Here is a 27937-nt window from a genome sequence, read left to right on the forward strand (position 1 = left end):
TTAATATTAGCAATTTCACAATGTTTATTGTTATGGGGCATAATAAGGAATATATACTTTGCCAACATTCTATATACATAATTTGTTCTACTAAACATTCAATTCATAACTTTAAAAGCTCTACATGCTATGGTGAAATGGCCTTAATTTATGTAATAATTTTCCATCATGTCTGCTGAGTTAGGTATCACCAGATTACAGATATGAATTCTCTTGTAAAATTTTCTCTATAAAGACGCTGTCAAGAAATTTATCAAATTCATCAAGTTCCTGTTATATATTAAGCCTTGAGCTAATACTGAAGGCTTGTCTGTGTTTTTAGTTCACTATGATTTTTACCACTGCTATGAATTCTCTGATGTACAGTGAGTTGTGATTTCTGGATGAAAGCTTTCCCACATACAGCACACCGATAGGGTCTTTCCCCAGTGTGAATTCTCCGATGTAAAACAAGATCTGACTTCTGAGAAAACGCCTTTCCACATTCAGAACATACATATGGTTTCTCTCCTGTATGAATCCTCTGATGACCTGGGAGGTGAGACTTTTGAGAGAAGGCTTTCCCACATTCAGTACAAACAAAAGGTTTTTCTCCTGTGTGTATCCTCTGATGTCCAATGAGATGTGATTTCTGACAGAAGGCTTTTCCACATTCATTGCATTTATAGGGTTTCTCTCCAGTATGCGTTCTCTGATGTATAATGAGCTGTGACTTTCGGGAGAAGGTCTTCCCACAAGCAGTACATTCATAAGGTTTCTCCCCAGTATGAATTAACTGGTGTGTAATGAGTTCTGTCTTTCTGCTGAAGGCTTCCTCACACTGAGCACATTTGTAGGGTTTCTCCCCAGTGTGAATTCTTTTATGTATAATGAGGTGGGACTTCTCACAGAAGGCTTTCCCACATTCAGTACACTCATAGGGCTTCTCTCCAGTATGAGCTCTATGATGTATAATCAGTTGTGACTTCTGGGAGAAGGCCTTACCACACTCTCTACATTCATAAGGTTTCTCTCCAGTGTGAATTCTCTGATGTATAATGAGGGGTGATTTCTGGGAGAAGGCTTTTCCACATTCACTACATTCGTATGGTTTTTCTCCAGTATGAACTCTCTGATGTATAATAAGGGATGATTTTTGAGAGAAGGCTTTTCCACATTCAGAACATTCATAAGGTTTCTCCCCAGTATGAGTTCTCTGATGTACAATGAGGTGAAACTTCTCACTGAAGGCTTTCCCACATGCACCACAATCATATGGTTTTTTCCCAGTATGAATTCGTTGATGTACAATGAGCTGTGACTTCTTAGCAAAGGCTTTTCCACATGTAATACACACACAGGTTTTCTCCTTGGTGTCAACATTCTGATAATGAATAATGGATTGTTTCTTGCTGAAAATATTTCCATGCTCATTATCATTATAGGGAATTACTCCATTGTGAAGCTTCTCAAGGTTAGAATTGGCCACATTGTGGATGAATGATTTTCCACATTCAAAACTTTCATCAAGGTTTGTTCTTGAATTGTTCTTGTTACAACTAGGTAGGTCAATATTAGATTTCGAGTTCTTTTTAAAGGAATCATAGTTATAGGGTCTGTTTCTTGAAGCATCTGACTCTATGCACTCTTTAAATATTTTCCTCAGTGCATCATATCTGTAGTCTGACTCTACAGTCATTGTTTTGTTGTTGATGACTGTTACTTGTCTGGAAAGTCTGTTTTTCTGACATCTCTGTAACTGGCCATCACTTTGACAGACTTTTAAAATGGAGTATAATGAACCATCCTTTATGACTCCTTTCAATATCTTATTATGGAAGGAAACAGACCCCAAAATACATGATTGGGGGTTGTCAAGGTTACTCTTCCTGTCTAAAAAAAAAGGAAAATTAAAAAGTCATAAAGAATAATTAACAGAACACAGAGGAGTATAAAAAATGATTGATCTAATAAAGGTGATGAACCCAAACAGGGACGAGATGCCATTTCAGAAGACAGTAAAACATACACTATGATCAGGGTAATAAATAGACAAAGATGTTAAAGAGAAATATTTATGAAAAAACTAGACCTGAAGGAGACAGAAAACTATCTGAGTTATTATCACTCTAATCTTGGATTACTCTTTTAGAATCTTTTCATTTCTCCTGCTTTCAGAATGTAAATGCTTTTCACCATTCAAATTCATTTATTTTATAAACCATCTGTTATATACTTGGCTAGTATTATCCTGCCACCTCTAGCTGAAGAAACAAGGTCTCTTCTGTACTCAAAATATTTAATCTCCTCTTATTCTACTTTCCTAATTAACAACTAATATAAACAAGAGAAAAACCCAAGATCATGCTGTGGATTCAGTACCAGAGTCACGCCAAGAATCCAAGCTTGAATTCCACTGTTCCTTCTATATATTATCAAATAAAACTAGCAAAGTTCTCCCAGAAAAGCCGTATTTCCCTATCTTCTAGGTTTTGTTCATATATTCTTCTTGCCCACCTTCACCAACAGTTTGCCTTCACCTCCCTTTCTCATCATCATCAATACTCAATTTATCTTTCAAAGCAGCTACAGCTGCATGCTCTGAAAAATGCCTTTTCAAATTCTGTTGTATTTCTTTAGACTCTAATTTTCTCTGAACTTTTAAAAACAGTAGCAGTATTTGACATTTAATTTTGTAATGCAACCTGTGTTTTTAGAAGAAATTTGCCTTCTATTGCCTATTAAGCCTTTTCATAAAATGCATTAAATATATAAAACAATATACATTTAATACAAAAGATAGAATATATAGAATAGAATCAATAAGAATAGAATATAGAATCAATAAGAAATAGCTATCCCCTATAAAGGTTCACAATTATTTAATTGATTAATTATTTGTTGAGTGCCAACTAAATTTTCAGTACAGGAGCAAAGAGTAAGAGAATTCACTAAGGAGAGAAACATAAGCCTCAGGCATCAATCAACCAAAATAAAAACAAAACAAGCAAACTAATATTTCACTTACCTAGTCGCCCATCTGCCTGACCTGATTCATATGGACAGATCCAATTTGGTATGTCTCTTTTAATGATCCATGGATCTTCTCCTTGCTCCAACTTGGAAATGACATCTGGTTTGGAAACTGGATGCCCTATTAAATAGAAATCAGAGGAATTGGGATAGACTGCACAGAAGGCAAAAGAGAAGATGCAGTTTAAGGAGGTCTACAATGAAGTAGTTCATTTAACCTTCAGAAAGTAATGACCTCCATTGGGGAAGGTATTAAGATCATCAAAGTCATTATATACACATCAGGAACCACCTAACTATAGTGACTGGTAAGGAAAGGTACTTGACTGGTCAAGTCTGAGTTATATAGGGAAGTCACTCTTACCCATTGAGACTAGGTGGCTATAGTTCTCCAGCATCACATCCCTGTATAGGGTCTTCTGAGCAGAGTCTAGTTGCTGCCACTCCTCCTGGGTGAAATCCACAGCCACATCCTTGAAAGATACTAATCCCTGTAACAGTAATATTCCTGTTCAATCTAAAGTCATCATTCTTATCATTTCTACTATAGCATGCAAAATTATACCTACACTTAGTTTTGTATCAGAGTATTTGGGAGACTCAATGTCAAATCCTGCCTTTAACAAGAGCCAGACAGGACAGGAAAACAAAAGAGGTAAATCATAAAATGCCTACCTAATACAAATGGTAATTTAGTAAGTGATAAAGCAGCATTAAAATAGCTGAAAGAAAGATGTATTAGCCAATGAATAGTACCAAAACAACTAGAAAGTTAACAGGAAAAGAATAATGTTGAATTCGTATCCTAGAAACTGAATTCATATCCTAGAAACTGAGCTGTATACCCTAGAAATTCATAAGGTGAAGTTCCAACCCCTAGAACATCAGAATGTGACCTTATTTGGAAACAGGGCCTTTGCAAATATAATTAGTTATATGAAGTCATTAGGGTGGACCCTAACCCAATATAACTGGTATCCATATAAAAAGGAGACGTTTGAACAGAGTCACACACACATAGAATGAAGACACCAGAGGAAAAGATAAGTTATCTATAAGCCAAACAGAGAGACTTAGAACAGATCCTTCCCTCGAGCCCTCAGAAGGAACCAACCCTGCTGATAAGCTGAATTTGACTTACAGCCTCCAGAACTGTGAGACAAAAAAATTTCTGTCATTTAATCCATGCAGTTTGTGGTACTCGGCAATGCCAGTTCTAGCTGTCATAACGAAGTATATCAATTATAATACAATGATATCTTATGTCTTAGAAAAAAGAAAAATATATATATTCTGAATGAGGAAAAATTTTAATTTTAAAAATACCCAAAACTATAAAATAATAACAAAACCTGACTGGGAGGATTTTTATTAATAATTATAGAGAAGGATTTTTAAAGTACAACACATAAAAATTTTTTGAGAAGAGCCACATTTAGAGAGTCAGAGAATGTCAGAGTTCTTGAAGACTCTAATCCAATCCCCTCATTTCAGAGGAAAGAAATCTTAGCTTCTTCTAAATCTAACAATTCTCCTACATATATGGAATAGCTAGGAATATAATGAAATACATCAATTATAATAGCAATATTGAAAAAGAATACACTTAAGAAATAAGCAGGAAACATTCATGAAAAAGCCAAAACAAATTATTGACATGACACTGAAATAAAGGACTTGGGTAACTGTAGAGCTATGGACATTTCTGGAGGGTAAACTAATGGTTTTAATCATGTCACCATTATGTATGTTCACAATAGTTGTCACCTAATAGTGGAATCTAAATGATTTGTATTATTTAAAACTATTTTTAAGGGTTTTCCCCTAATTATTCTATTATCAAATGCTTCTTTCAGAATGAAAAAAATTAAATATCAACATTCCCTTGCTTAAAAGATTCCTTTGGTTCCATCTATCTATCTATGTATTTATTCTCATCTCAATCATCTCAATCTTAAGGTTTCTCTCATCCCACACCATCAACCTACCACACATTTAGTTTGTTCCCATAACAATCCCTTTAGTTTTCCCACTTTACATATGAGGTAACTCTCATGAGAGATAACTCCCATAATACAGTGGTTAAGTCACTTTGTGCCAAAGGTTACACTAAATATATATGACTGGTCAACTGTCAGATTTAAAAGCAGGTATCCTGACTCAATACCTTGGTTTTTTGACCACTGTACTCCACAATGCCTTCCTTGATACTGTAATTAAGACTTTTTTTATTTTATTACATTAATATCACCTTTAGACAAACTTTCCACAAAACACCTCCACTTTATTATTTTTTTTTTCCACTTTAGTTTTCCTCAAATTCTCAGCCTTTTCTACTTTTGCAAATGCTGTTACCCATCCTCATCCTACTTCCTTCATGATCCAAAGTTCAATCATTTTTTAAGCCTCTCATTCTTGCTTTCTCTATAAAGCTGGCTGCTCTTCCTTCACCACTATAAAATTTCCTTGCTCTCATGTCTATTATAGAGCTTTTATGTATTTTTGTTAGTTTCCACATCTATTTGCCCCATTTTTCTCTGTATTCTTCCCAAGAAAGAACCATGCCTAAATTTTGAGTTATTTCACAGCTAGCCAGCACCTGTGACATATACTGAATATTCAAGACATGTCTGCTAAAAAGGAAAGAATGAAAATTATAGAGAATAAAGCTCATATTTAATTAAAAATGGTTTTGCACACTTTGAATAATATTCCTGTGATCTAAAGGACAGCAACATGAGAAAGATAATAAATGTAGAAAATAGAGGAAATCCATTCTGATAAGAAAATTCATAAATGTAATGCTGACATTCTAATTTTGCTTTATCAATAACACTAGAATGCTTTAATATACTATATATGTATAAGCTTTGTTAATTTTGAATAAAATACAGCACATTATCAGTGGAAAATTATATTTTTTGTATCAGTTACAAGGAATATTTACAGCTTGAGTGACTGAGAGAATGGAAAAGATGGAGGAGAAGGAAGGGGAATAGGTGTTAGAGGGAGAAAAGATACATGTGTGTGAAAATGATGACTTCTACTTCAGGACTGTATGGAAAAAATACAAATCTTTAATCCTAAAGGAATAAGCAAGTTAATTAGCCATGGTAGTTGAATCTATTGGGCCAATAAAAAATCCATACTTATCTTCAGAACATCAGGAACCCCTGCTTTCCAAAGCTTTGCAAGACAATTATATATTTTTTAAAATTATTTATTAATAGTAATTTTTTAGATTCCATCTATTCATATAAGAAGGTAACCTTCATGTAAGGTTATGATTATCTTTTTTATTGGAGTATAATTGCTTCACAATGTTGTGTCATTTTCTGCTGTACAATGAAGTAAATCAACTATATGTACACATATATTCCCTCCCTCATGAACCTCTTTCCCACTTTCCCCCAATCTGACTGCTCTAGGTCATCACAGAGCACGGAGCTAAGCTCTCTGTGCTATACAGCAACTTCCCACTAGCTGTCTATTTTACACAGTTGTGTATACGTCAATCCTACTCTACCAATTTGTTTCACCCTCCCCTTCCCACCCCATGTCCATTTTCTACATCTGCATCTTATTCCTGTCCTGCAAACAGGCTCATCTGTACCATCTTTCTATTAACAGATTTCATAAAGATGCATTAATATATGATATTCGTTTTTCTCTTTCTGACTTAGTCCTTCCTATGACGGACTCTAGGTCCATCCACATCACTACAAATGACTCAGCTGTGGATCTTAGTTCCTCAACTAGGGATTGAATCTGTGCCCTGTTCAGTGGAAGCTCAGAGCTCTAATCACTGCAAGGGAATTCCTGACAATTATATTTTAAGGACTACTTTTTGAAAGAAATAAATATTTTGGAAGACCATTCAAAACATATCTATTCTGTATTATCTAGACTTTGTTGATAGATAAAACTGGACAATAGGAAGCCTCTATACTCTGTCTAGTCCTTTAAAACAGAGGTCAACAAATTTTTTCAGCAAAGTAGATATTTTCAGCATTTCAGGCCATATGGTGCTTGTCCAACTCTACCACTGTAGTACAAAAAAAGCCATAGACAATATGTAAACAAATGCCTGGCTTTACATGGCTGTGCTGCCAGTAAAACTTTATTTACAAAAACAGAAAACTGAATTTGCCCCACAGGCAATAGTCTGATGACTCCAGCTCTAAAGGATAAAGTTACAGAGTCAGGCTATGATGCTATGATAACTTGCTTCTAAAAGAAATCACTCTATGATACAGTTACAAATTTATTATTGCATTTACCACAGGAGTGTTGGTGAGAACACTGTATATCCCATTACTGAAAGGAAGATCCAAAACTAAAAGTTGTTTCAGTTTTATACGGCAAGAAATAATTTCTTCCTATGGGAAATGTATCTTCTTTCTGTTTAGAGGACTGCAAATCATGTTAACTGATGATGTCAGCAAAAAGATAAGAAAAACTGTACACCAACTTTTTAAAGTGGTTTCAAGCCAAATTATCTGCATAATTACCTAGCAATTTTTCTAGGTCTGGATCTTTATTTTGGCTATCTTTCCCTGATCTAAATTTTAGCTATCTTCACTTTTCCATTTGATTGTATTTAGAACCAAAAAAGGAAATTAAAAAAATTAAAAATTAAAGCAACTCACCTGGGACTTCATCTTTTTCTGCTCTCCTCTAAAATGGCAGATGCCTAAAAAGGCAAAATTGGTGATTAGAAGGGTATTTTCACAGATCGGATGCAAAATGCAGCTTCTATATTCACCAGTCTAGAAACAACGACCACAGAAGTTAGGGAGACGATAAGCAAACCTGTGAGAGAAGATAGTTTGGTCTTCATGGAAAAATTAGCAAGTATAATGTGAAGTAAGCTCTCTTGTAACTACATACTTTGATCATACAGAACTTGGACAAGGTTTTTTAATTGTATGGATGTGAAGATATGTTTCTTTTTGATTTATTAACAACTTATTTCCCCCCTGCCATTAACCAGCAATTCCATTCGCAGGAGTTCATAAGGCAACACACACACACACACACACACACACACACACACACATATATACACACACACAAACATACCAAGATAAGTTCCCCAACAGCTAATGAGCAAATCAAAAACTGAGAAATGTATTCCCTTATTCCCTAGAAAGGAATAAGCAGATAAAATCTAATCTCCCAAGAGCTCTTATATTTTCTTTGCAACTCAGCAGACACTTCTGCCAATCAATATGTTTAAACTTTTCTTGTTGATTCCAACAGTATGGATGTCTGCATATAAAAATATTAGTAAGCTGGGACCATTGATACAAGGGAATATACCCTAATACAGGAAGGTACATACCTGGTAAATCCTTCTCAGTCCCACAAGGAGTCAGATAGACAAGATTTAACTGGTTCAGAGGAACTGAGTACTCCAGCCACAGGGATACTGTTTTATATGGGGTATTCTAAGCTTTGTCAAAATAGATCTGTAAGGAAACAATTGGGAGAAATAGTCATACTTACCTCCAGGCACCCAGCAGTTGTTTAATAAATGTTTCTTGAATAAAATACAAAATGATTTCAATAAATTTTGACAGAGGTAGGACAAAAATCATAATTTTCATAATAATCCTATCCTTTCTGATTTGTTTGTTACTGTTTCAAAATGATCATTTTTGTTAGGGGTACCAGGTTAAGGGCATAGTGATGGGTTGAGAAGGGATGTGACCTGAAAGGTTGCCTATGACCTGTGGAAATTTTAATTTATGTAAACGAAAACTAGGCTATCATCCAGGACACCCTGGTCATTATTTCTTCTTCCAAATCTCTGAATCCTGGGGCCTAGCAATCACATACTCCACAGAACTCCCCCATGCCCACCACATCACTGACTGCCACATGGACGCCCTCATCATTTAGTCCACAGCCTCCTTCATCAATCACTGATTCTTCAGAGTCCCCTAGATTCCTGACCCAGTCAACACCAGTCAGTCCCCCTATACACCATTTCTGATCCCACAGGTAATCCCATCACTGACACACCGTTATCCAATTACTAATCTTATAGCTAACCCCATCCCTGATTCCCAAATAAACCCAACGCTAATCCTACATACCTTCCCTACCAGTGACTTCATCAGTCTCCAATCACTGACACTCACGGACCCCTCTTATCCCATTACCAATTCAAAAGACACTCATCACCACACATGTCCGCCTTCCGACCTGCAGTTCCAGAAACGCCCATCACGGCTTAACCCAAGACGGCTGAGTTCTCCCGCTTCCTGTCTGGGTGAGCAAAGCGCGGGGCTCCCCGGCGTGCGCTGTTCCGTACAGTGGAGTTTTGCCCACTCTGCACCCTGGGCGGCTTTGTTCAGGAGGCAATATGGCCACTCCCGTGCTATATGTCTCAATGGGAGCCGCCATCTTGCGAGACTGGTCAGTTCCGTACAAGCAGAGGAATCCAGTTTACTCAGCGCCTGTGTCTGGGCTGTACCACAGAGGCAGAAAGGGGAGGGGGGAAAGATAACATAAAAGCGGATTATACAAACCTGTAACGTAGAAAATTTTGCAGAGAGATTTTACAGGATTGGGTAAGAAGTCTGAGTGATAATGTCCCCCATTAGAAGGCTGCGTTTGGTAAAAGACAAATAATTTGCAATAGTAAAATATTCTCACTGGCGACTTTACTTAAAAGTGTTTGTAACTGGCGCAACCCTATACCAGGAGATTCTACTTGCTGAGAGGGGTGAAAATGTGGAATGGAAATTCCACTGTGGGGGAAATCCGCCAAAGTGGTGGAAGAGTTCACTGAGGAGCAAAGGAAATAGGATATACATTAATAATGAAATTTACGTTAAGAACGATTATAAGGAGTTCTCTAGGGTACACTATTACTGCAGTAACTGCAAAGGCCGACTGAAGAAAATAAAAGTGAGAGAAGTTGAAGGGAGAGGAGGCCTCTGTCATAATGAAAAAATAAAAAAGCCATCAGATCAGATCAGATCAGTCACTCAGTCGTGTCCAACTCTTTGCGATCCCATGAATCGCAGCACGCCAGGCCTCCCTGTCCATCACCAACTCCCGGAGTTCACTCAGACTCACGACCATCAAGTCAGTGATGCCATCCAGCCATCTCATCCTCTGTCGTCCCCTTCTCCTCCTGCCCCCAATCCCTCCCAGCATCAGACTCTTTTCCAATGAGTCAACTCTTCGCAAGAGGTGGCCAAAGTACTGGAGTTTCAGCTTTAGCATCATTCACCCAAAGAAATCCCAGGGCTGATCTCCTTCAGAATGGACTGGTTGGATCTCCTTGCAGTCCAAGGGACTCTCAAGAGTCTTCTCCAACACCACAGTTCAAAAGCATCAATTCTTCGGCGCTCAGCCTTCTTCACAGTCCAACTCTCACATCCATACATGACCACAGGAAAAACCATAGCCTTGCCTAGCCGGACCTTTGTTGGCAAAGTAATGTCTCTGCTTTTCAATATACTATCTAGGTTGGTCATAACTTTCCTTCCAAGGAGTAAGCGTCTTTTAATTTCATGGCTGCAGTCACCATCTGTAGTGATTTTGGAGCCCAGAAAAATAAAGTCTGACACTGTTTCCACTGTTTCCCCATCTATTTCCCATGAAGTGGTGGGACCGGATGCCATGATCTTCGTTTTCTGAATGTTGAGCTTTAAGCCAACTTTTTCACTCTCTACTTTCACTTTCATCAAGAGGCTTTTTAGTTCCTCTTCACTTTCTGCCATAAGGGTGGTGTCATCTGCATATCTGAGGTTATTGATATTTCTCCCGGCAATCTTGATTCCAGCTTGTGTTTCTTCCAGTCCAGCGTTTCTCATGATGTACTCTGCATATAAGTTAAATAAACAGGGTGACAATATACAGCCTTGACGAACTCCTTTTCCTATTTGGAACCAGTCTGTTGTTCTATGTCCATAGCGAGATATTATTTCTCTTCTATTACCTTGTTTTTTAAAAACAGTATTTTAAGTTTGGAAATACAGAGTGTTAGTAACAATGCCATGGGAACTTGGAATTCTCATATATTACTAATGGGACAGAAAAATGACATAGCCCTATATAGAGCTGGGCTTCCCTTGCGGCTCAGCTGGTAAAGAATCTGCTCGCAATGCGGGAGACCTAGGTTAGGAGGATCCCCTGGAGAAGGACAAGGCTAACCACTCCAGTCGGAGAAGGCAATGGCACCCCACTCCAGTACTCTTGCCTGGAAAATCCCATGGATGGAGGAGCCTAGTGGGCTACAGTTCATGGGGTCGCTAAGAGTCGGACACGACTGAGCGACTTCACTTTCATGCATTGGAGAAGGAAATGGCAACCCACTCCAGTACTCTTGCCTGGCGAATCCCAGGGACAGGGGAGCCTGGTGGGCTGCCGTCTATGGGGTCGCACAGAGTCGGACACAACTGAAGCGACTTAGCAGCAGCAACCACTCCAGTATTCTGGTCTGGAAAATTCCATGGTCTGTATATTCTATGGGGTCACAAAGAGTCGGACACAACTGAGGAGTTTCACTTTCACTATATAGAAGACTTGGCAATAGGGTAGCAGCAGTGGTAAAGAATCTGCCTGACAATGCAGGAGACCCCAGAGATGCAGGTTTGATTCCTAGGTCAGGAAGATTCCCTGGAGTAGTAAATGGCAACCCAGTCCAGTATTCTTGCCTGGAAAATTCCATAGACAGAGGAGCCTGGCGGGCTACAGTCCATGAGGTCGCAAAGAGTCAGACTGGACTCAACTCATAACTATATGTATTTGTTACCTATTGCTGTGTAACAAGTTACTAGAAAGTAGCAGTTTGAAACTATAAGTGTAGTTAACTGTTTCATTGCTTCTGTGAGTTGAGAATGTAGGAACAGCTGACGTGGGTGGTTCAGATCTAGTCTGTCGAGAGGTTGCTGCACTCAAGCTGTCATCAGCCAGGGCTGTAGTTATTTCAAGGCTAAATAACTGTAGATGTTTAAACTAAATTTCAAGGTTATGCTTCTAAACTCAATGAAGAAGCTGGTGATAAGCCTCAGAATTTCCATTTCCAGGCTCAATTGCCCATCATAAGGGCATTTCCCTCAGCTACTCAATTATCCTCATGACATGGTGGGTCTTCCCTCTCTCAAGCCTGCCTCATAGTATATAAGCTGGCTTCTATGCAGACCAAATGAGTCAAGGGAAAGACAGTGAGAGAGCACACACAAGATAGATGCCATAGTCTTCTTATAACCTATATTAGAAATGACATCTCATTACTTCTGTATCCTATGTGCTGAAAGTGAATCATTAAGGGTGCCCACAAACAAAAGAATGGGAATTAAGCTCTACCTCTTAAAAGGAGGAGTAACAAAGTCTAAAACCACAACACTACATGTAAGTTTTTGCTTCTGAACTCAGAAACTCCATTCCAGGAATATATCCCAAATATACATTGCCCTCCCCCCCAAAATAGGTTACTCATTGAAGTACTATTTTTTTTTAATGGTGCAGTACTATTTTTAATACCAAATACAACAATCAACCCAAACATTTGCCAACAGGTCCAGCTATATAAATTATAGTATACATATAAAACGTTAGTATTCAGCTGTAAGAGAGAGACAGAAATATCTGTATGTATTGCTATGGAGGTAAAGAGGATATAATGTTCTATGAGGAGAAAAGGTAGAAAAAATGAGAATAGTTTGTTATTATCATTTAGTTTCTAAAATGTGAATATGTATATAGTTAATTCTTCTTATTCATGGTAGCTATGTTCAATTAAGTTGCTACAAACACAGAACTAGTGAATACTGAACCATACCTCCAAAGGGAAATAAATCAATATAAAACAGATTTCAATCTTAAATTACAACTTTGTATAATTAAGATTATAACCTTAAAAAACAACTCATGTTGGTGGATTCTATTGTCTTTATTTTACCAGAAAAAGCAAAGTTCAAAAGAGTTAAGTGATTTGCCTGAGGTCCAATAACAAAGGCCAGAATTATATTCAAACCCTGTCTGGCTGGCCCCAGAGCTGGAGTTTCTTGCACCACATTGCATTGCCCCTACTATCTTCATCATCTGTTCACCTCTGTGTAAGAGCTGGAACAAGAATGCAGAGCATTCCCTTGTTTAAACTCAGCTGGGAATGTGTGCATGGGGCAACTCAAATTTTTGGTACTCTGGGCATGTCTGCCTATGACTGAAAAAACACTGAATTTGATTTTTGAGGTTACAAATACATTTTAGCAAGTAGGTGAATTTGTAGATACAGAATCTGCGAATAATAAAGATCAACTGTATATGTGTTTACCTTAAAAAGCAAATGATGGAAAAATAAATCACCAAATAAAATATAATCTACAAAAGGTATTATTAGTTATCTTTTGAAATGAGCAACTTACCCCAAAACTTAATGGTTTTAAACAACACACATCTATTGTTTCAAAGCTTCTGTGGGTCAGGAATCTGGACATGGATTATCTGAATCGTCTGCTTTGAGGTCTTCTACAAATCTATAATCAAGGTATTGATCCAGGCTGGGGTCTCTCATCTGAAGACTCAAATGACTCATTTCCAAGCTCAATTACATGATTGTTGGTAGAATTTAACGCCTCAAAGATTGCTGGACTAAGGGCATTCACGTCCTTGCTGATTGTTGTGAGGAAGCCACCCTCAGTATCTTGCCATACAGGACTCTCCAACTTGCAACTTGCTTATCTAGGGAGTCAAGAGAGGAGTCTGTAAGCAAGATGGAAGTCACAATCTTTTATAACCTTATTATATATGTGACATCCCCTCAATGTTGCCATATGCCGTTGGTTAGAAGCTGCTTACTTATGCGGAGTATTTTATCAGGAGGTGGGACTCATTGGTGGCTATCTTAGATACTTCCTACCACGAGAGGAAGGAAATAAGATAGAAGGGACACAGATTGGATCTTATATTCTTTGAATATACCATAGTTCTGTTGATTTGACTATGTAACCATAAAAAAATTTACATATTTATAAAACAAAATTAAATTTGATAAACCAATTCCAAATTCCTGCTTCTGACCAAAGTGAAGTAATATGGAATGGGTGGGAACATCCACCTGAACCAATGGAAAAACCAGACAAATGCATGAAATAATGATTTTAAAGGTATTAGACATCAGGCTGCGAAGGACAGTGATCCTCGAGAGATGGGAAACAAATTGAGGTGACCCTTCTGATTGCCCAGTTTACTGCCTTGAGAACATTTCCAGGTATGACATGAAAAGTGAGTCCAGGCAGGGGCCAATAGACTTCCAGAGTGGTAGAGAAAGAACTAACAGTACAGAGAGACCAAGGCAGCTATAGTCACAGAGCAGAGATCAAAGAGGAGAAAGCTGCACATAATGAGAGCTCCAGAGATTTGCAGAGGGTCCACTTCAAGTATTCAGGAGAGTACTGGTCAGTGCATGTATATAAGGAAAATTAGTGTCTGGGAAAAGAGACACTGGAGAGGAAGGAGGAAACAGTAACTGGAGTTCAAGATTAAGCCAAGATTAATGCCTGTTCCCATCAGCCAGACTGGAAAATTTCACAATTCACTGGGAAGAACACATAGAAAGGTCTTGCCTCAATAGTGGGAAATCATTAGTTCAACCTTTAAATCTTACTCTGATGCCAGTTAACAACTGTTTCCAAGTAACTTAGCTGAAATACAGAAAAAAGCATCAAAATAGGCACTGGAACACTAAAGTATCTATCATCCAACATGATAAAATTTACACTGTCTGCCACCAAATCAAAAATCATCAGGTATGTATAGAAACTGTAAAATGATACTCATAATGAAGAGAAAAATAAACCAAAGGAAAAAAATACAGTTCAGAATTAAAAAGATGTTGGAAATTGTAGAACTAGATATTAAGTTACTATAGATCTTGCACTCATTGAAACAATAATGTGAGAATATTATGAACTTCAGCCTCATAAATTTGGCAAGGTAGAAGAAGTGGATCATTTCTTCAAACACCAAAACTCAACTAAGATTAAAGAGATCATTTGCATGGCTCCATAACTAGAATTCTACAAAAATCTCAGTATTCCAAACCATTTTATCAGGAAATTGTTACCAAAACCATACCAAGGCAGTACAAAAAAAAAAAAAAAACAACTACAGACCAATGTCTCCCATGAACTTAAAACATAAAAATACTCAATAAAATATTAGCAAACCAAATATAGTAATATAGCAAAAGAATTATACACTATAACCAAGTATAATGTATTTCAAGTATTCAAAGCTAGCTAAAAATTGAAAATTAACCAACAAGATACAAAGAAAAAGTAAATGGTTATGTCAGTTGACAGAGAACTGGCATTTGCTAAAAATCTAGTACACATGCATGATTAAAAACACAAAACAAAAAACCTCTCAGCAAAATAGTAACAGACAAGAATTTTCATAACTTAATAAAGAGCATCTACCAAAAAAAACCCCACAGAAAATATAATACTTAATGATGAAAGACTGAATGATTCCGCTCTTAGACCAGGAACAAGAGAATGATGTTTGCTATCACCATTTTACTTCAACATAGTAGTGGAAATTCTACCCACTGAAATAACAAAAGAAAGCAAAATTAGAAGTGTACAGATCAGAAAGTAAAGAAATTAAACTGTCCCTACATAGAGATGACATAAATGATTGTTTATGTAGGCAATCCAGAGGAATTTACCAGTGTTATGCCTAAAACTAGTAAGTGAGTTCAGCAAAGGAACAGGATACAAGATACAAAAGTCAATCACATTTCTATATACTAATAATAAAAACATTAAAACAGAATAAAAACATTAATATCATTTTTAATCACTCCAAAGAAATAGAAACACTTAGACTTATACTTATCAAAACATGTAGAATCTTTGGGAATAAAATCACAAAATGTCATTAAAAGAAATAAAATAAATAGACATACCATGGTCACTGATTTGAAGACTATAGATAGTAAAGATATTAATTATCCCCAAATTGATCTACAGATTTAAAGCAATTTGTCTTAAAAATTACAGCAAATTATTTTTTGTAGACTTAGACAAAACTATTTATATGGAATTCCTTAAAGAACTAAAAACAGAGTTACCACATGATCCAGCAATCCTACTCCTGGGCATATATCCAAAAAAGATGAAAACTCTAATTTGAAAAGATATATGGACCCTAATGCTCAGAGCAGCACTATTTGCAATAGCCAGTTCATGGAAGCAACCTAAATGTCTGTCAACAGATGAATGGATAAAGAATATATGGCGTGTGTGCATGTGTGTGTGTGTGTGTGTGTGTGTGTGTGTGTGTAATGAATTGGAATATTACTCATCCATTAAAAAGAATGAAATAATGCCACTTGTGGCAACAAGGATGGACCTGGAGATTATCAACTAAGTGAAGTAAGTCAGAGACAAATATCATAGGATATCACTTTTATGTGGAATCTACAAAAAGATACAAATAAACTTATTTATAGAACAGAAAAAGACTCACAGACATAGAAAACAAACTTAGAGTTACCAAAGGGAAAGAGAGGAAGGAATAAATTAAGAGTTTAGTATTAACAGATAGACACAACTATATATTAAACAGATAAATGAGGACCTAGTGGGAACTAGATTGTCACAGGGAACTAGATTCAATATCATGTCATAACCTATAATGGAAAAGAATCTGAAAAAGAATATATTTAAATATACACATATATAAAAATTAATCACTTTGCTATACAACTGAAACTAACACAACACACAACACTCAACTATACTTCAATAAAAAGTTGGTTTTTGGAAAAAAAAAACTTACATGGACAGGAACAGGCCCTATTATAGCTAAAATAATCTTGAATAAAGTGGAAGGAATTACTCCCACAACTTCTATTAAACATTGTGTTGGAGGGTCTAGTTAGCACAATAAGGCAAAAAATATATTAAAACTATTTGGTTTGGAAAGGAAAGAGTAAAGCCACATTCATTTGTAGATAACATGATCTTCCATGTGGAAAATCTAATGCACTCTACAAAGAAAATGTTACTAGAACTAATCAGTAAACTTAGAAAGGTTGAATATACTAGATCAATATGCAATAATTAATTGTACTCCCATATATAATCAATAAATAATCAGAAATTGTGGGGGGAGGAGAGGGTGAGATGATGGGGAGAGTAACATGGAAACTTACATTACCATACGTAAAATAGATAGCCAGTGGGAATCTGCTGTATGACTCAGGGAACTCAAACAGGGGCTCTGTATCAACCTAGAAGGGTGGAATGGGGAGGGAAATGGGAAGGAGGTTCAAGAGGAAGCGGACTCATATATACCTACAGCTGATTCATGTTGGTGTTTGACAGAAAACAACAAAATTCTGTAAAGCAATTATCCTTCAATTAAAAAATTAATAAATTTAAAAAAATCAGATAATAACATTTTAAACATCTATGGCAAATTTTTAAATATGAATGATTTGGGGGCATATTTGACAAGAGATGTGAAACACCAATATACCAAAAACTATAAAACAATACTAATAGAAATTAAAGAAGACTTAAAGGAGCTATATGACATTCATGTGTCAGAGCCCCGGTGTTATAATGTCAAACTCTGCAAATTGAGTTATAGCTTCAGTGCAATCTATTCAAAATGGCAGCAAGCTTTTGAGAAGAAACTGACAAGGAAAGAAATAAAACTGTCCCTATATAAAAAGGACAGTTTTATATTCATATAGAAAGGAAAAGAACCAAGAATTGCCAAAACAGCTTTGAGGAAAAAATTAAGTTTGCAGCTTAACACTACCTGATCTCAAGAGTTATCATACACATGCTACAATAATCAAGAAAGTGTGGTATTGGTGTAAAGATTAAAAAATGTATAAATGAAACAGAGGCTAAAGGATGAAAACAGGGTCTTAATCAGTGATAAGCAAAATTTCCAAACTAAATAAAAAGCAGCAAGTGATGTAATTACACATATTCGGAACCCAGTGGACCATAACTAAAAGTCACTGGAAACTGGGAAGAATCCTTGGAGACTATCATTTTTTAGATATCCTGCCATGTTCTTCAGATATGTAATCAGTAAGCCTTGTTGTTGTTGTTCAGTCACTAAGTCATGTTGGACGCTTTGGGACCCCATGGACTGAAGCACACCAGGCCTCCCTGTCCTTCACTATCTCCTGGAGCTTGCTCAAACTCATGTCCATTGAGTCAATGATGCCATCCAATCATTTTAACCTCTGTTGTCCCCTTCTTCTTCTGCCTTCAATCTTTCCCAGCATCAGTGTCTTTTCCAATAAGTAGGCTCTTCACATCAGATGTCCAAAGTATTGAAGTTTCAGCTTCAGCACCAGTCCTTCCAATGAGTATTTAGGGTTGATTTCCTTTAGGAGTGATTTGTTTGATCTCCTTACTGTCCAAGGGACTCTCAAGAGTCTTCTCCAGCACAATTCGAAAGCATCAATTCTTTAGCCCTGTGCTTTCTTTATGGTCCAACTCTCACATCTATACACGACTACTGGAAAAACCATACCTTTGACTACACAGACCTTTGTCGGCAAAGTGATGCCTCTGCTTTTTAAGAGGCTTTTCAACTCTTTCTAGGTTTGTCATAGTTTTTCTTCCAAGGAGCAAGTGCCTTTTAATTTCGTGGTTGCAGTCACCATCCACATTGATTTTGGAGCCCAAGAAAATGAAATCTGACATTATTTCCACTTTTCCCCCATCTATTTGCCATGAAGTGATGGGACCAGATGCCATGATCTTCGTTTTTTGAATGTTGAATTTTAAGTCAGCTTTTTCACTCTCCTCATTCACTTTCATTAAGAGGCTGTTTAATTCCTCTTAACTTTCTGCCATTAGGGTGGTGTCATCTGCATATATGAGGTTATCGATAGTTCTCCCAGAAATCTTGATTTCAGCTTGGGATTCATTCAGCCCAGCATTTTGTATGATGTACTATCAGATCAGTCGCTCAGTCGTGTCCGACACTTCGAGACCCCATGAATCGCAGCACGCCAGGCCTCCCTGTCCGTCACCAACTCCCGGAGTTCACTCAGACTCACGTCCATCGAGTCAGTGATACCATCCAGCCATCTCATCCTCTGTCATCCCCTTCTCCTCCTGCCCCCAATCCCTCCCAACATCAGACTCTTTTCCAATGAGTCAACTCTTCGCATGAGGTGGCCAAAGTACTGGAGTTTCAGCTTTAGCATCATTCCTTCCAAAGAAATCCCAGGGCTGATCTCCTTCAGAATGGACCCGTTGGATCGCCTTGCAGTCCAAGGGACTCTCAAGAGTCTTCTCCAACACCACAGTTCAAAAGCATCAATTCTTCGGCGCTCAGCCTTCTTCACAGTCCAACTCTCACATCCATACATGACCACAGGAAAAACAATAGCCTTGACTAGACAGACATTTGTTGGCAAAGTAATGTCTCTGCTTTTCAATATGCTATCTAGGTTGGTCATAACTTTCCTTCCAAGGAGTAAGCGTCTTTTAATTTCATGGCTGCAGTTACCATCTGCAGTGATTTTGGAGCCCAGAAAAATAAAGTCTGACACTGTTTCCACTGTTTCCCCATCTATTTCCCATGAAGTGATGGGACCGGATGCCATGATCTTCGTTTTCTGAATGTTGAGCTTTAAGCCAACTTTTTCACTCTCCACTTTCACTTTCATCAAGAGGCTTTTTAGTTCCTCTTCACTTTCTGCCATAAGGGTGGTGTCATCTGCATATCTGAGGTTATTGATATTTCTCCCGGCAATCTTGATTCCAGTTTATGTTTCTTCCAGTCCGGCATTTCTCATGACGTACTCTGCATAAAATTTAGATAATCAGGGTGACAATATATAGCATTTTCCAATTTTGAACCAGTCCATTGTTCTATGTCCAACTGCTGCTTCTTGTCCTGCCTACAGGACAAGATAATGTGGTCTGGTATTTCCATCTGTTTAAGAATATTTCATGGTTTGTTATGATCCACACAGCCAAAGGCTTTATCATAGTCAATGGAGCAGAAGTAGAGGTTTTTTGGAATTCCCTTGCTTTTTCTATGATCCAGCCTAAGCTGTCCATTTGATCTCTGGTTCTTCTGCCTTTTCTAAATCCAGCTTGTACATCTGAAAGTTCTTAGTTCACTTAATGCTGAAGCCTAGTCTGAAGGATTTTGAGCATAATCATGCTAGCCTGTGAAATGAGTGCAACTGTATGGTAATTTGAACATCCTTTGGCATTGCCTTTCTTTGGGATTGGAATGAAAACTGACCTTTTCCAGTCTGAGTTTACAAATTTGCTGGCATAATGAGTGCAGCACTTTAACAGCATCATCTTTTAGAAGGCATAGACTTAGATTACTGTGATGTTGAACAGTTTGCCTTGGAAATGAACTGAGATCATTCTGTCATTTTTGAGACTGCAACCAAGTACTGCATTTCAGACTCTTTTGTCGACTATAGGGTTACTCCATTCCTACTAAGGAATTCTTGCCCACAGAAGTAGATATACAAAATGCATAAGGTGGCCCAAGATATAAGACTGTAAGCAACACTGCTGTCCTCCCAGGTTGATAAGGCAAAGATTTTATGCCTTTCCTGGTCTTTACTATTGCTGTTTCTCCCCCTTGGCTGTTGATTTACAATTAACAAAAATGGCTTACCCATTGTTGCATCACTCTGGAGCAATATAATTTAAGTGTGCAACTTAAGCACACTGTAATCATAAGCTTTAATAATCAGTCTATGGCTTTGTCGGTGGATTAACTTGTGCTTTGTACTGATATAGTAGTAGTTTAATTTCAAACACTGAATATTATGACCATGTTTTCTAAGAGTTCAGATAATGAAAATTTATAACACCGATTTCAGCATGACCCAGACATCACTAAAAAAGACTTTTTATTGGGAGCATGGTTGCCTTATAATATTGTGTTAGTTTCTGCTGTACAGCAAAGTGAGTCAGTTATACTTACACATATTTTAGTTTTCCTTTCCGATTAGGTCACCACAGATCATTGAGTAGAGTTCCCCATGATATACACAGGTTTTCATTAGCTGTCTATTTTATACATAGTAGTGTACGTATGTCCATCCCAACCTCCCAGTTTGTCCCAACTACCCGCCCTCCCCCACCCCCCACCCCCACCCTTCTCCCCTTGGTAACTATAAGTTTGTTCTCTGTAGCTATGATTCAAAGACTCTTATTTTAATATTTCAATATATAAAAACATATTCACATCTGGATTAGGGAAGTAAATAACTAAAACAGTGCAAACTGCAAAACACGTAAAAAAGAGAATTTGGGGTTGGATATGGTGGAAGAGAATGAAAGCACATATGAAAAATTAAACTTAAAATTCAAGGATGAGACAGGGAAATACTTCTAAGTAAATAAAAGGATTTTTGTTTTTTGGGTTTTGTTTGTTTGTTTGTTCTGGTCTCCCAAAAAGACACCAATGCTGAGTTGAAAATAGTAGCTATTGAATTAGACAGATCACTCCTAAAAGTAACCTAGGTAGCAGTGAAGAAATCTGTCAATAGGCCCACAGTGCCCTCAACATTAGACACACCTCTCACCTGGTTGGGGTTGCCTACCAGGTGTTTAATAACCGAAATATAGAGGGTTAAAAGGCCCAGAGGCAAATCCACCTACTAGTTGTAAGGCAGAAAGTAGATGGGCCCCCTACCCACCAGGGTAAAGCGATTGGAGATTCATTCCCTATGGATGAAACTCCAAGAAGAGAATAGCAGGACAATCAAGGGAGAAGGCTTGGCCCTGCCCAGATCAATTACTTTCATTCTTGAAGTCAGGACATCTCCCTGACCACAAATGCACAGAAAGGCCCCTTGGGGGCCAAAGGGGAGTTATGTCAAGGGATGTTCTACCAGATGCCTTTCGGTAAAATCCATCTTGGTTAAAAGATGCATGCACACATGGGAGGATCCTGAGATATACCAAATATGGACTGTGAACCAGGCAAATCAAAATGATTGGTCAAAGGAGAACGAAAGAAATGCCCCATAAATATGATTCAAACTGTCACAAGGTCATGACTCAGCAACTCTCTCTCCCTGAGTCTGGCTTTGTGTCTGTCCACATGTACTGTACTCTTTCCTCTTAATAAATACTTCACTTGCTTTACTACTTTCCATCTTTGTAGGAATTCTTTTCTGCAAGGCTGAAGGCCAGGGCCCTTGTCACTGACCACTGATCTAGTGGTTAGGATCTGTTACTTTCACTGCTGCGACCCAGTTTCAATTTCCGGCTAGGAACCCAAGCCCCGCTCCAAGCCATTGCATGTCGAGGCCACCCGAGATCAGTTGTTGCCCTTCAGTGTTAACCAGATGGGAAGGGAATCTGGACTAAGTGCCCATGGAGATTCTCAACATGGTGAGTAGCCCCCTCCACCTCCATTAAGGGATAGCAAGTCAAGGAAACTAGTAGATCAGTGCCACATGTAAACAAGAAGGACACTGGAAAGGAAAATCCCCTCAGCACCCCCAAAGGGGGATAGAAATGGCAGATCCCAGCCACTACCCTCAAATGCAGGTGGTCCAAATATATGAAGAATGATGGGGCCAGGGGCTCCTAAGTCAGCACCCCAACTGACCCCTTAGAAGCTCCATCTGAGACTGGCCATAGAGGGAAAGTCTGTTGAATTCTTAGTCGATACTGGTGCCACCAGTGTTCTCATGTTTAAACACCAGATAAGGCAAACTCAGTTACAAGAGTTGTAAAATTATCAGAGTATCAGGGAAGGCCCAAGAACAGGCTCCCACAGAGTCATTAAAATGCAAACTGGACAAATACACTCTCACCCATTTCTTCCTATACATCCCCAAATGTCCTATATCCCTGATAGGAAGGGAGATTCACCTAATGGGAGACAAACTGGAGACTGGCATTCCCCTAGACAGTGGGCACAAGATGTAAATGTTAATGGCTGAGGACAAACTTCTCTGGACAGATCTAAACAATTAAATCAAACTGCTAAGGAATGGTCTCTTTGCCTATAGGCAGTAGCAGCTACTGGCTAAAGGAGGTTGAGAAGTTAAATGTTTTGACAGTCAATCATCATATGAAATCCACACTGGTTTCAAGCGTTAATAAGCCCCAAGGGAAAAGAATGGGCTTCCCAAATGGCTCAGTGGCAAAGAATCTACCTGCCAATGCAGGAGACACCCCTGGATCAGGAAGATCCCCTGGAGGAGGAAGTGGTAACCCACTCCAGTATTCATGCTGGTAAAATCCCATGCACAGAGAAGCCTGGTGGGCTATGGTCCATAGGGTTGCAAAAAGTTGAACATGACTGAAATTGTTATTACCCAGAAGGTCAATTCAAGTCCAGGCTACATTTTTGGACAACTCAGTGGTTACTATAAAAACTTGGGAATTCCTTGGCAATCCAGTGGTTACGACTCAGCACTTTCACTGAGGCATGGCGTGGCAGAAAGTAACAAAAATCTGTCAAACTTGCTGTACACTAAATCCTGTCATCTAACCACCTACAGAAATAGGGCCCTTGAACATGAGGCCCTTGAACAGTCTATCCCAATTGCCTTAACCTAGGAAGTGAGTCTCTCCTGAATGCTGAAGAGGATGGGTGTGGAGGGGAAAAGGCTAGTGGGATATGCGGTAACCTCCCAGACCCAAATCATAGAACCAAGAGACCTATGCCCAGGGACTTTGGCCCAAAAGGTGGAGCTGACAGCCCTTACCTAAAACTTAGAGATCAAGACAGAGAAGATCTTAAATATTTACACAGATTCCTGATATGCATATGCCATCCTACCCAGACATGGAGCTATTTGGAGGAGAAGAGTTACGCTTACTGCAGAGAATAAACAAGCAGTACATGTCTTAAGCATATTAAAGCAGTGAAAAGTGAAAGTGAAAGTATAGTCACTCAGTCGTGTCCGACTCTTTGTGACCCTATCAACTGTAGCCTACAAGGCTCCTCCATCCATGGGATTTTCCAGGTAAGAGTACTGGAGTGGGTTGCCATTTCCTTCTCCAGAGGATCTTCCTGACCCAGGGATCGAACCCAGGTCTCCCACATTGTAGGCAGACGCTTTACTGTCTAAGCCACCAGGGAAGTCCCTATTGAAGCAGTACAGTTCTTATAAGTACAACTCTCATAAGTAGTACAGCTTCCAAAAAAGGTAGCAATGATTCATTGTTGGAGTCACCAAAAGGAGGATGCAGAGGTAATAATGGTGTATATAACAACATGGTAGACATAACTGCCAAAGTGAAAGTCGCTCAGTTGTCTGACTCTTTGTGACCCCATGGACTATACAGTCCATGGAATTCTCCAGACCAGAATACTGGAGTGGGTAGCCTTTCCCTTTTCCAGAACTGCCAAAAAGGGTGGACCTAGAACCAGCAACTTGGCAACTAACCCACATACTTTGAAGGTCAGATCCATTCAATTATTCCCTAATCTACACAGAAAAGAATTACACAAAGCCCCAAAACGGGGCTTCAGTAGGGATTTGGAGAGCCATGGGTGGCTAGTTAATGCCCTAAACTGTAGCTCGCCAAGCCATCAGGGAGGACCATTAAGGATCTCACTATGGGAAGGAAGTCCTGCAGCTGCTGCTGCTAAGTCGCTTCAGTCGTGTCCGACTCTGTGCGACCCCATAGACAGCAGTCCACCAGGCTCCCCAATCCCTGGGATTCTCCAGGCAAGAACACTAGAGTGGGTTGCCATTTCCTTCAATGCATGAAAGTGAAAAGTGAAAGTGAACTCACTCAGTCGTGTCGGACTCAGCGACCCCATGGACTGCAGCCTACCAGGCTCCTCCGTCCATGGGATTCCCCAGGCAAGAGCACTGGAGTGGGGTCCCATCATCCTCTCCAGAAGGAAGTCCTATATATCAATTATTAGCTGGTTGACATCATGGAGACCCCAGCCATGAAAAACATAATCAGTTGGGTAGTTGACATTTGCCCCATTAGCACAATAAATAACTCCCACACCAGAGGCCCCAGAGGCCCCCAAAGAAGACCTGTTCAAACCAGAGGGACATACCCTAGAGAACACTGGCAGATTGATTTCATTGTCATGCTAAGAGTACCAGGCAATTTCAGATATAAGCATTCCCCTCTAGAACTGAAAGGAAAGCTGAAATGACTAAGGCATTACTAAAATAAAGAATCCCCAGGATTGGGCTCCTAGGAGCCCTACAAAATGATAATAATTCAGCATTTGTGTCTCAAGTGATGAAGGGGATAATGTGATAGTGGACCTTATACTCATCAGGGAAAGCAGAGAGATCCAATCAAACCTTGAAATGGTCCTTAGCAAGCAAACTATGCCAGCAAACTCAAGAAAACTGGATTAAGGCGCTTCTGATTGCTTTGCTCCACGTATGGTTAGTTCCAGGTAGGGATAAGTTAAACAAGTGCATTTGAACTCATGTATGATAGACCCATTCCCCAAGTCCAAGAAGGGACACCTAACCCCCTTGGAATGAAACAACTCAAGTTCTCCAGGTAGAAGAAACCATGAAAGGTCTCACAGAATATGGTAACCAGGAGGACCACACACACTGACCTGGCCCTATACCCCTTTGGGCCAGGAAACTGGGTGTACATGGAAAACCAGAAGCCCACAAGAACAGCTCACTCCTAAGTGGAAGGGACCCCAGAGTGATCCTAACCATCCATTCTTCCTTGAAGTTGTAGGGGAATAACTTTGTGGGTACATCACACTTGAATGAAGACGGATCTTGAGCCCCAGCCTCCAGAGAAATAACCCAAGACAACAGAACCAACTGCCCCCATTCCCTCACCCCCAAAAATGACCCTTGTGAACCTCTCTCCAACCTGAAACTCCTTTTCTGAAAAATGGCAAAAGATAAGTTAATCCTATATGCCAAGCAACAGGGATTTTAGGACAACTGGATTGCCCTTGATTATCATTTAGCTGACCAAAGAGTCTGTGAGAGGGTCAAAATGTCATGTTGCTTTTACATCAATATAAGTGGCCTAATCGAAGAAAGTGTAGACAGGCTACTAGAAAACCAACTTGGCTAACAAAAGCCATAGGCTTCCTTGATGGTAAAGAATATGCCTGCTGATGCAGGAGATGAGGGTTCAGTCCCTGGGTTAGGAAGACTTCCTGAAAAACAAAATGGCAATGCACTCCAGTATTCATATGCTGGAAAATTCCATGGACAGGGAAGCTGGGCAGGGAGGGCGGGGAACGGGTGCATGGAGGGAGCTACAGTCCATGGGGTGGCGAAAGAATCAGAGATAACTTAGTGACCAAACAACAGCAACAAAACAAGCCCTCACCTACATTTCCTGGGCCTCTTAATAAACTGTCCTCTTGCTGACATTTGGGCCATCTATTTTAAATTGTCTGCTGTCCTCGGTCTCTAAAAGATTAGAATCTATAAAACTTCAACTGGCGGTCGCTCAGGAATACGAACAGTCAGGGCTGAAGCTCGTTAACAATATGACATATCTCAAGGCAGCACAGATGCTCTGCTCTTCCACACGGAAGACAAAAGCCAAACTCAGCAACAGTTACAGAAATCAGACCATCCATCGCCCGTTAGCTCCCCTCAAGCATGAGGAGAAAGTAAAAAGACAGAGAAGGGATTTGCCACCAGTAAAGGCTGCTAGGGTCCCTGGGAAAAATAAAAGAGAATCTAAGCTGTAAGTTCTAACCTCTTCTTTTGTGCTTAATCTAGTTTCCCTTACCTGTATAGGACACTCTGCAGAGGCCTTGCACCGAACCCATCGCATTACAGCTCCTGGTGCGGAACCGCTATGCTGAACCCCAACTCCGCCTGTGGTGAGCAGAAGCCTGCACAGGCCCTGCAACTCAAGATGGCGGCAGCAGCATACAACAGGCCTGCACGTGTCCCCGGAGAACTGCTCCAGACTCGCGAGAACTCACCTAAGCTCCGAGAACACCGCTGGACTGCAGGCCGCCCCTCCCACCACTGACAAGAACCGCAGAAAGCAGCACCATTAATGGTCTTTCCTGGAGAACTGTGCTCCACGTGTGCCCTACAATACCAGGTTGAACCTCTCCATTCTTCCGTGAAAGAATGGAGCGGTGCAACCAGGTGCTTCCTTTACTTCTGAAGTGGACCTTCTTGCTGCTGTCTCCAAAGGACTGGTAACACATCTTGATTAATATTGAACTGCCCTGAAGAGGAAAACTTTCTCCAAGCATTCTCAAATTTTTCTCTTTAAATATTACTCAGGCGAGTTAGCGCTTGGTCATCATATTTGTGTAATCAATATAAATTTGTGTGTGTATGTTCTTAGCGATTATCCCACTCGCTCAGTACTAACTTCAACCATTGTTAGCTTCTATTTGCAGGCATTTTAAGGAAGCCTCTAAAATGTATCTCTCATTTTGTAACTTCATACTCACAGGCCCACAACGAAAGGCCTTGGACTCAAACTCAAATTCCAGAGTTAAGTCCTCAAATTTCTAGTGAAATGTGATCATTCCGGGAGAATTCTTAAAATAGAGTAAGTCCGCGAGGTTGCCAGGGCACTGCGCGTGTGTCTTGTTCCGGGGAGACTCAGGCGCGGAAGCAGGCTGAAAAGAGACAGAACTAGCCGGGACCACCCCTCAGGCGCCCCCTGGCCTCTCGTTGCGCATGTGCAGCACGGCAGCGCGGGCATTCTGGGAGATGTAGTTTGCAGTTGGAGGAAACTTGCTCTAGAGATCCCCGCGCGTGGCGGCTTCTTCTGTGCCTGTGTGCCCTCCAGGTCCTGATGATCGTGGCCCCCAGACAGGACTGAGTCAAGAGGGGTCAAGCTGCTCACTTAGCTGGCCTTCCTCGGGGCTGGAGGTTGAGCTGTGTGGAGAAAGATGGCATGGGTGTGAGGGAGCCGTGGTGAACAATGGGGCTCAGCCAGGCTTTGGGGTAGAGGCATGGACCTATTGCAGGAAGGGG

General features: G+C 39.5%; 1 protein-coding gene across 5 annotated transcripts; it reads right to left on the reverse strand.

Moving 5' to 3' along the window:
- ZNF300 (zinc finger protein 300) lies at nt 1–27603 on the reverse strand. 5 transcript variants are annotated; one of them, XM_086412476.1, is made up of 8 exons: nt 26721–27603; nt 13401–13716; nt 9114–9487; nt 8357–8483; nt 7662–7705; nt 3377–3503; nt 3008–3133; nt 1–1872 (listed from the first exon to the last, which is right to left on the reverse strand). In XM_086412476.1, the coding sequence occupies exons 5-8, from the start codon at nt 7671–7673 to the stop codon at nt 293–295; spliced, it is 1845 nt and encodes a 614-aa protein (XP_086268602.1). In that variant the 5' UTR covers nt 7674–7705; nt 8357–8483; nt 9114–9487; nt 13401–13716; nt 26721–27603; the 3' UTR covers nt 1–292. The 5 variants fall into 5 exon arrangements, with proteins under 5 accessions (XP_086268602.1, XP_086268601.1, XP_086268604.1 ...); XM_086412475.1 differs by having other exon boundaries at nt 9223–9487; nt 26721–27573; XM_086412478.1 differs by having other exon boundaries at nt 7662–7781; nt 9223–9487; nt 26721–27565.
- Between the last annotated feature and the right edge of the window lie 334 nt (nt 27604–27937).

The sequence above is a fragment of the Bos grunniens genome, chromosome 7 (assembly GCF_055505025.1).
Source record: "Bos grunniens cultivar Pamir isolate PY7600 chromosome 7, Bosgru_T2T1.0, whole genome shotgun sequence".
In the NCBI taxonomy this organism is placed as follows: domain Eukaryota; kingdom Metazoa; phylum Chordata; class Mammalia; order Artiodactyla; family Bovidae; genus Bos; species Bos grunniens.

Coding starts and splice junctions, on each gene's coding strand:
- ZNF300 (XM_086412476.1), bottom strand. Junction 3,134..3,376: donor TAGCCACCTAGTCTCAATGG/GTAAGAGTGACT, acceptor TCTATTTAATAG/GGCATCCAGTTTCCAAACCA. Junction 1,873..3,007: donor TCAGGCAGATGGGCGACTAG/GTAAGTGAAATA, acceptor CTTTTTTTTTAG/ACAGGAAGAGTAACCTTGAC.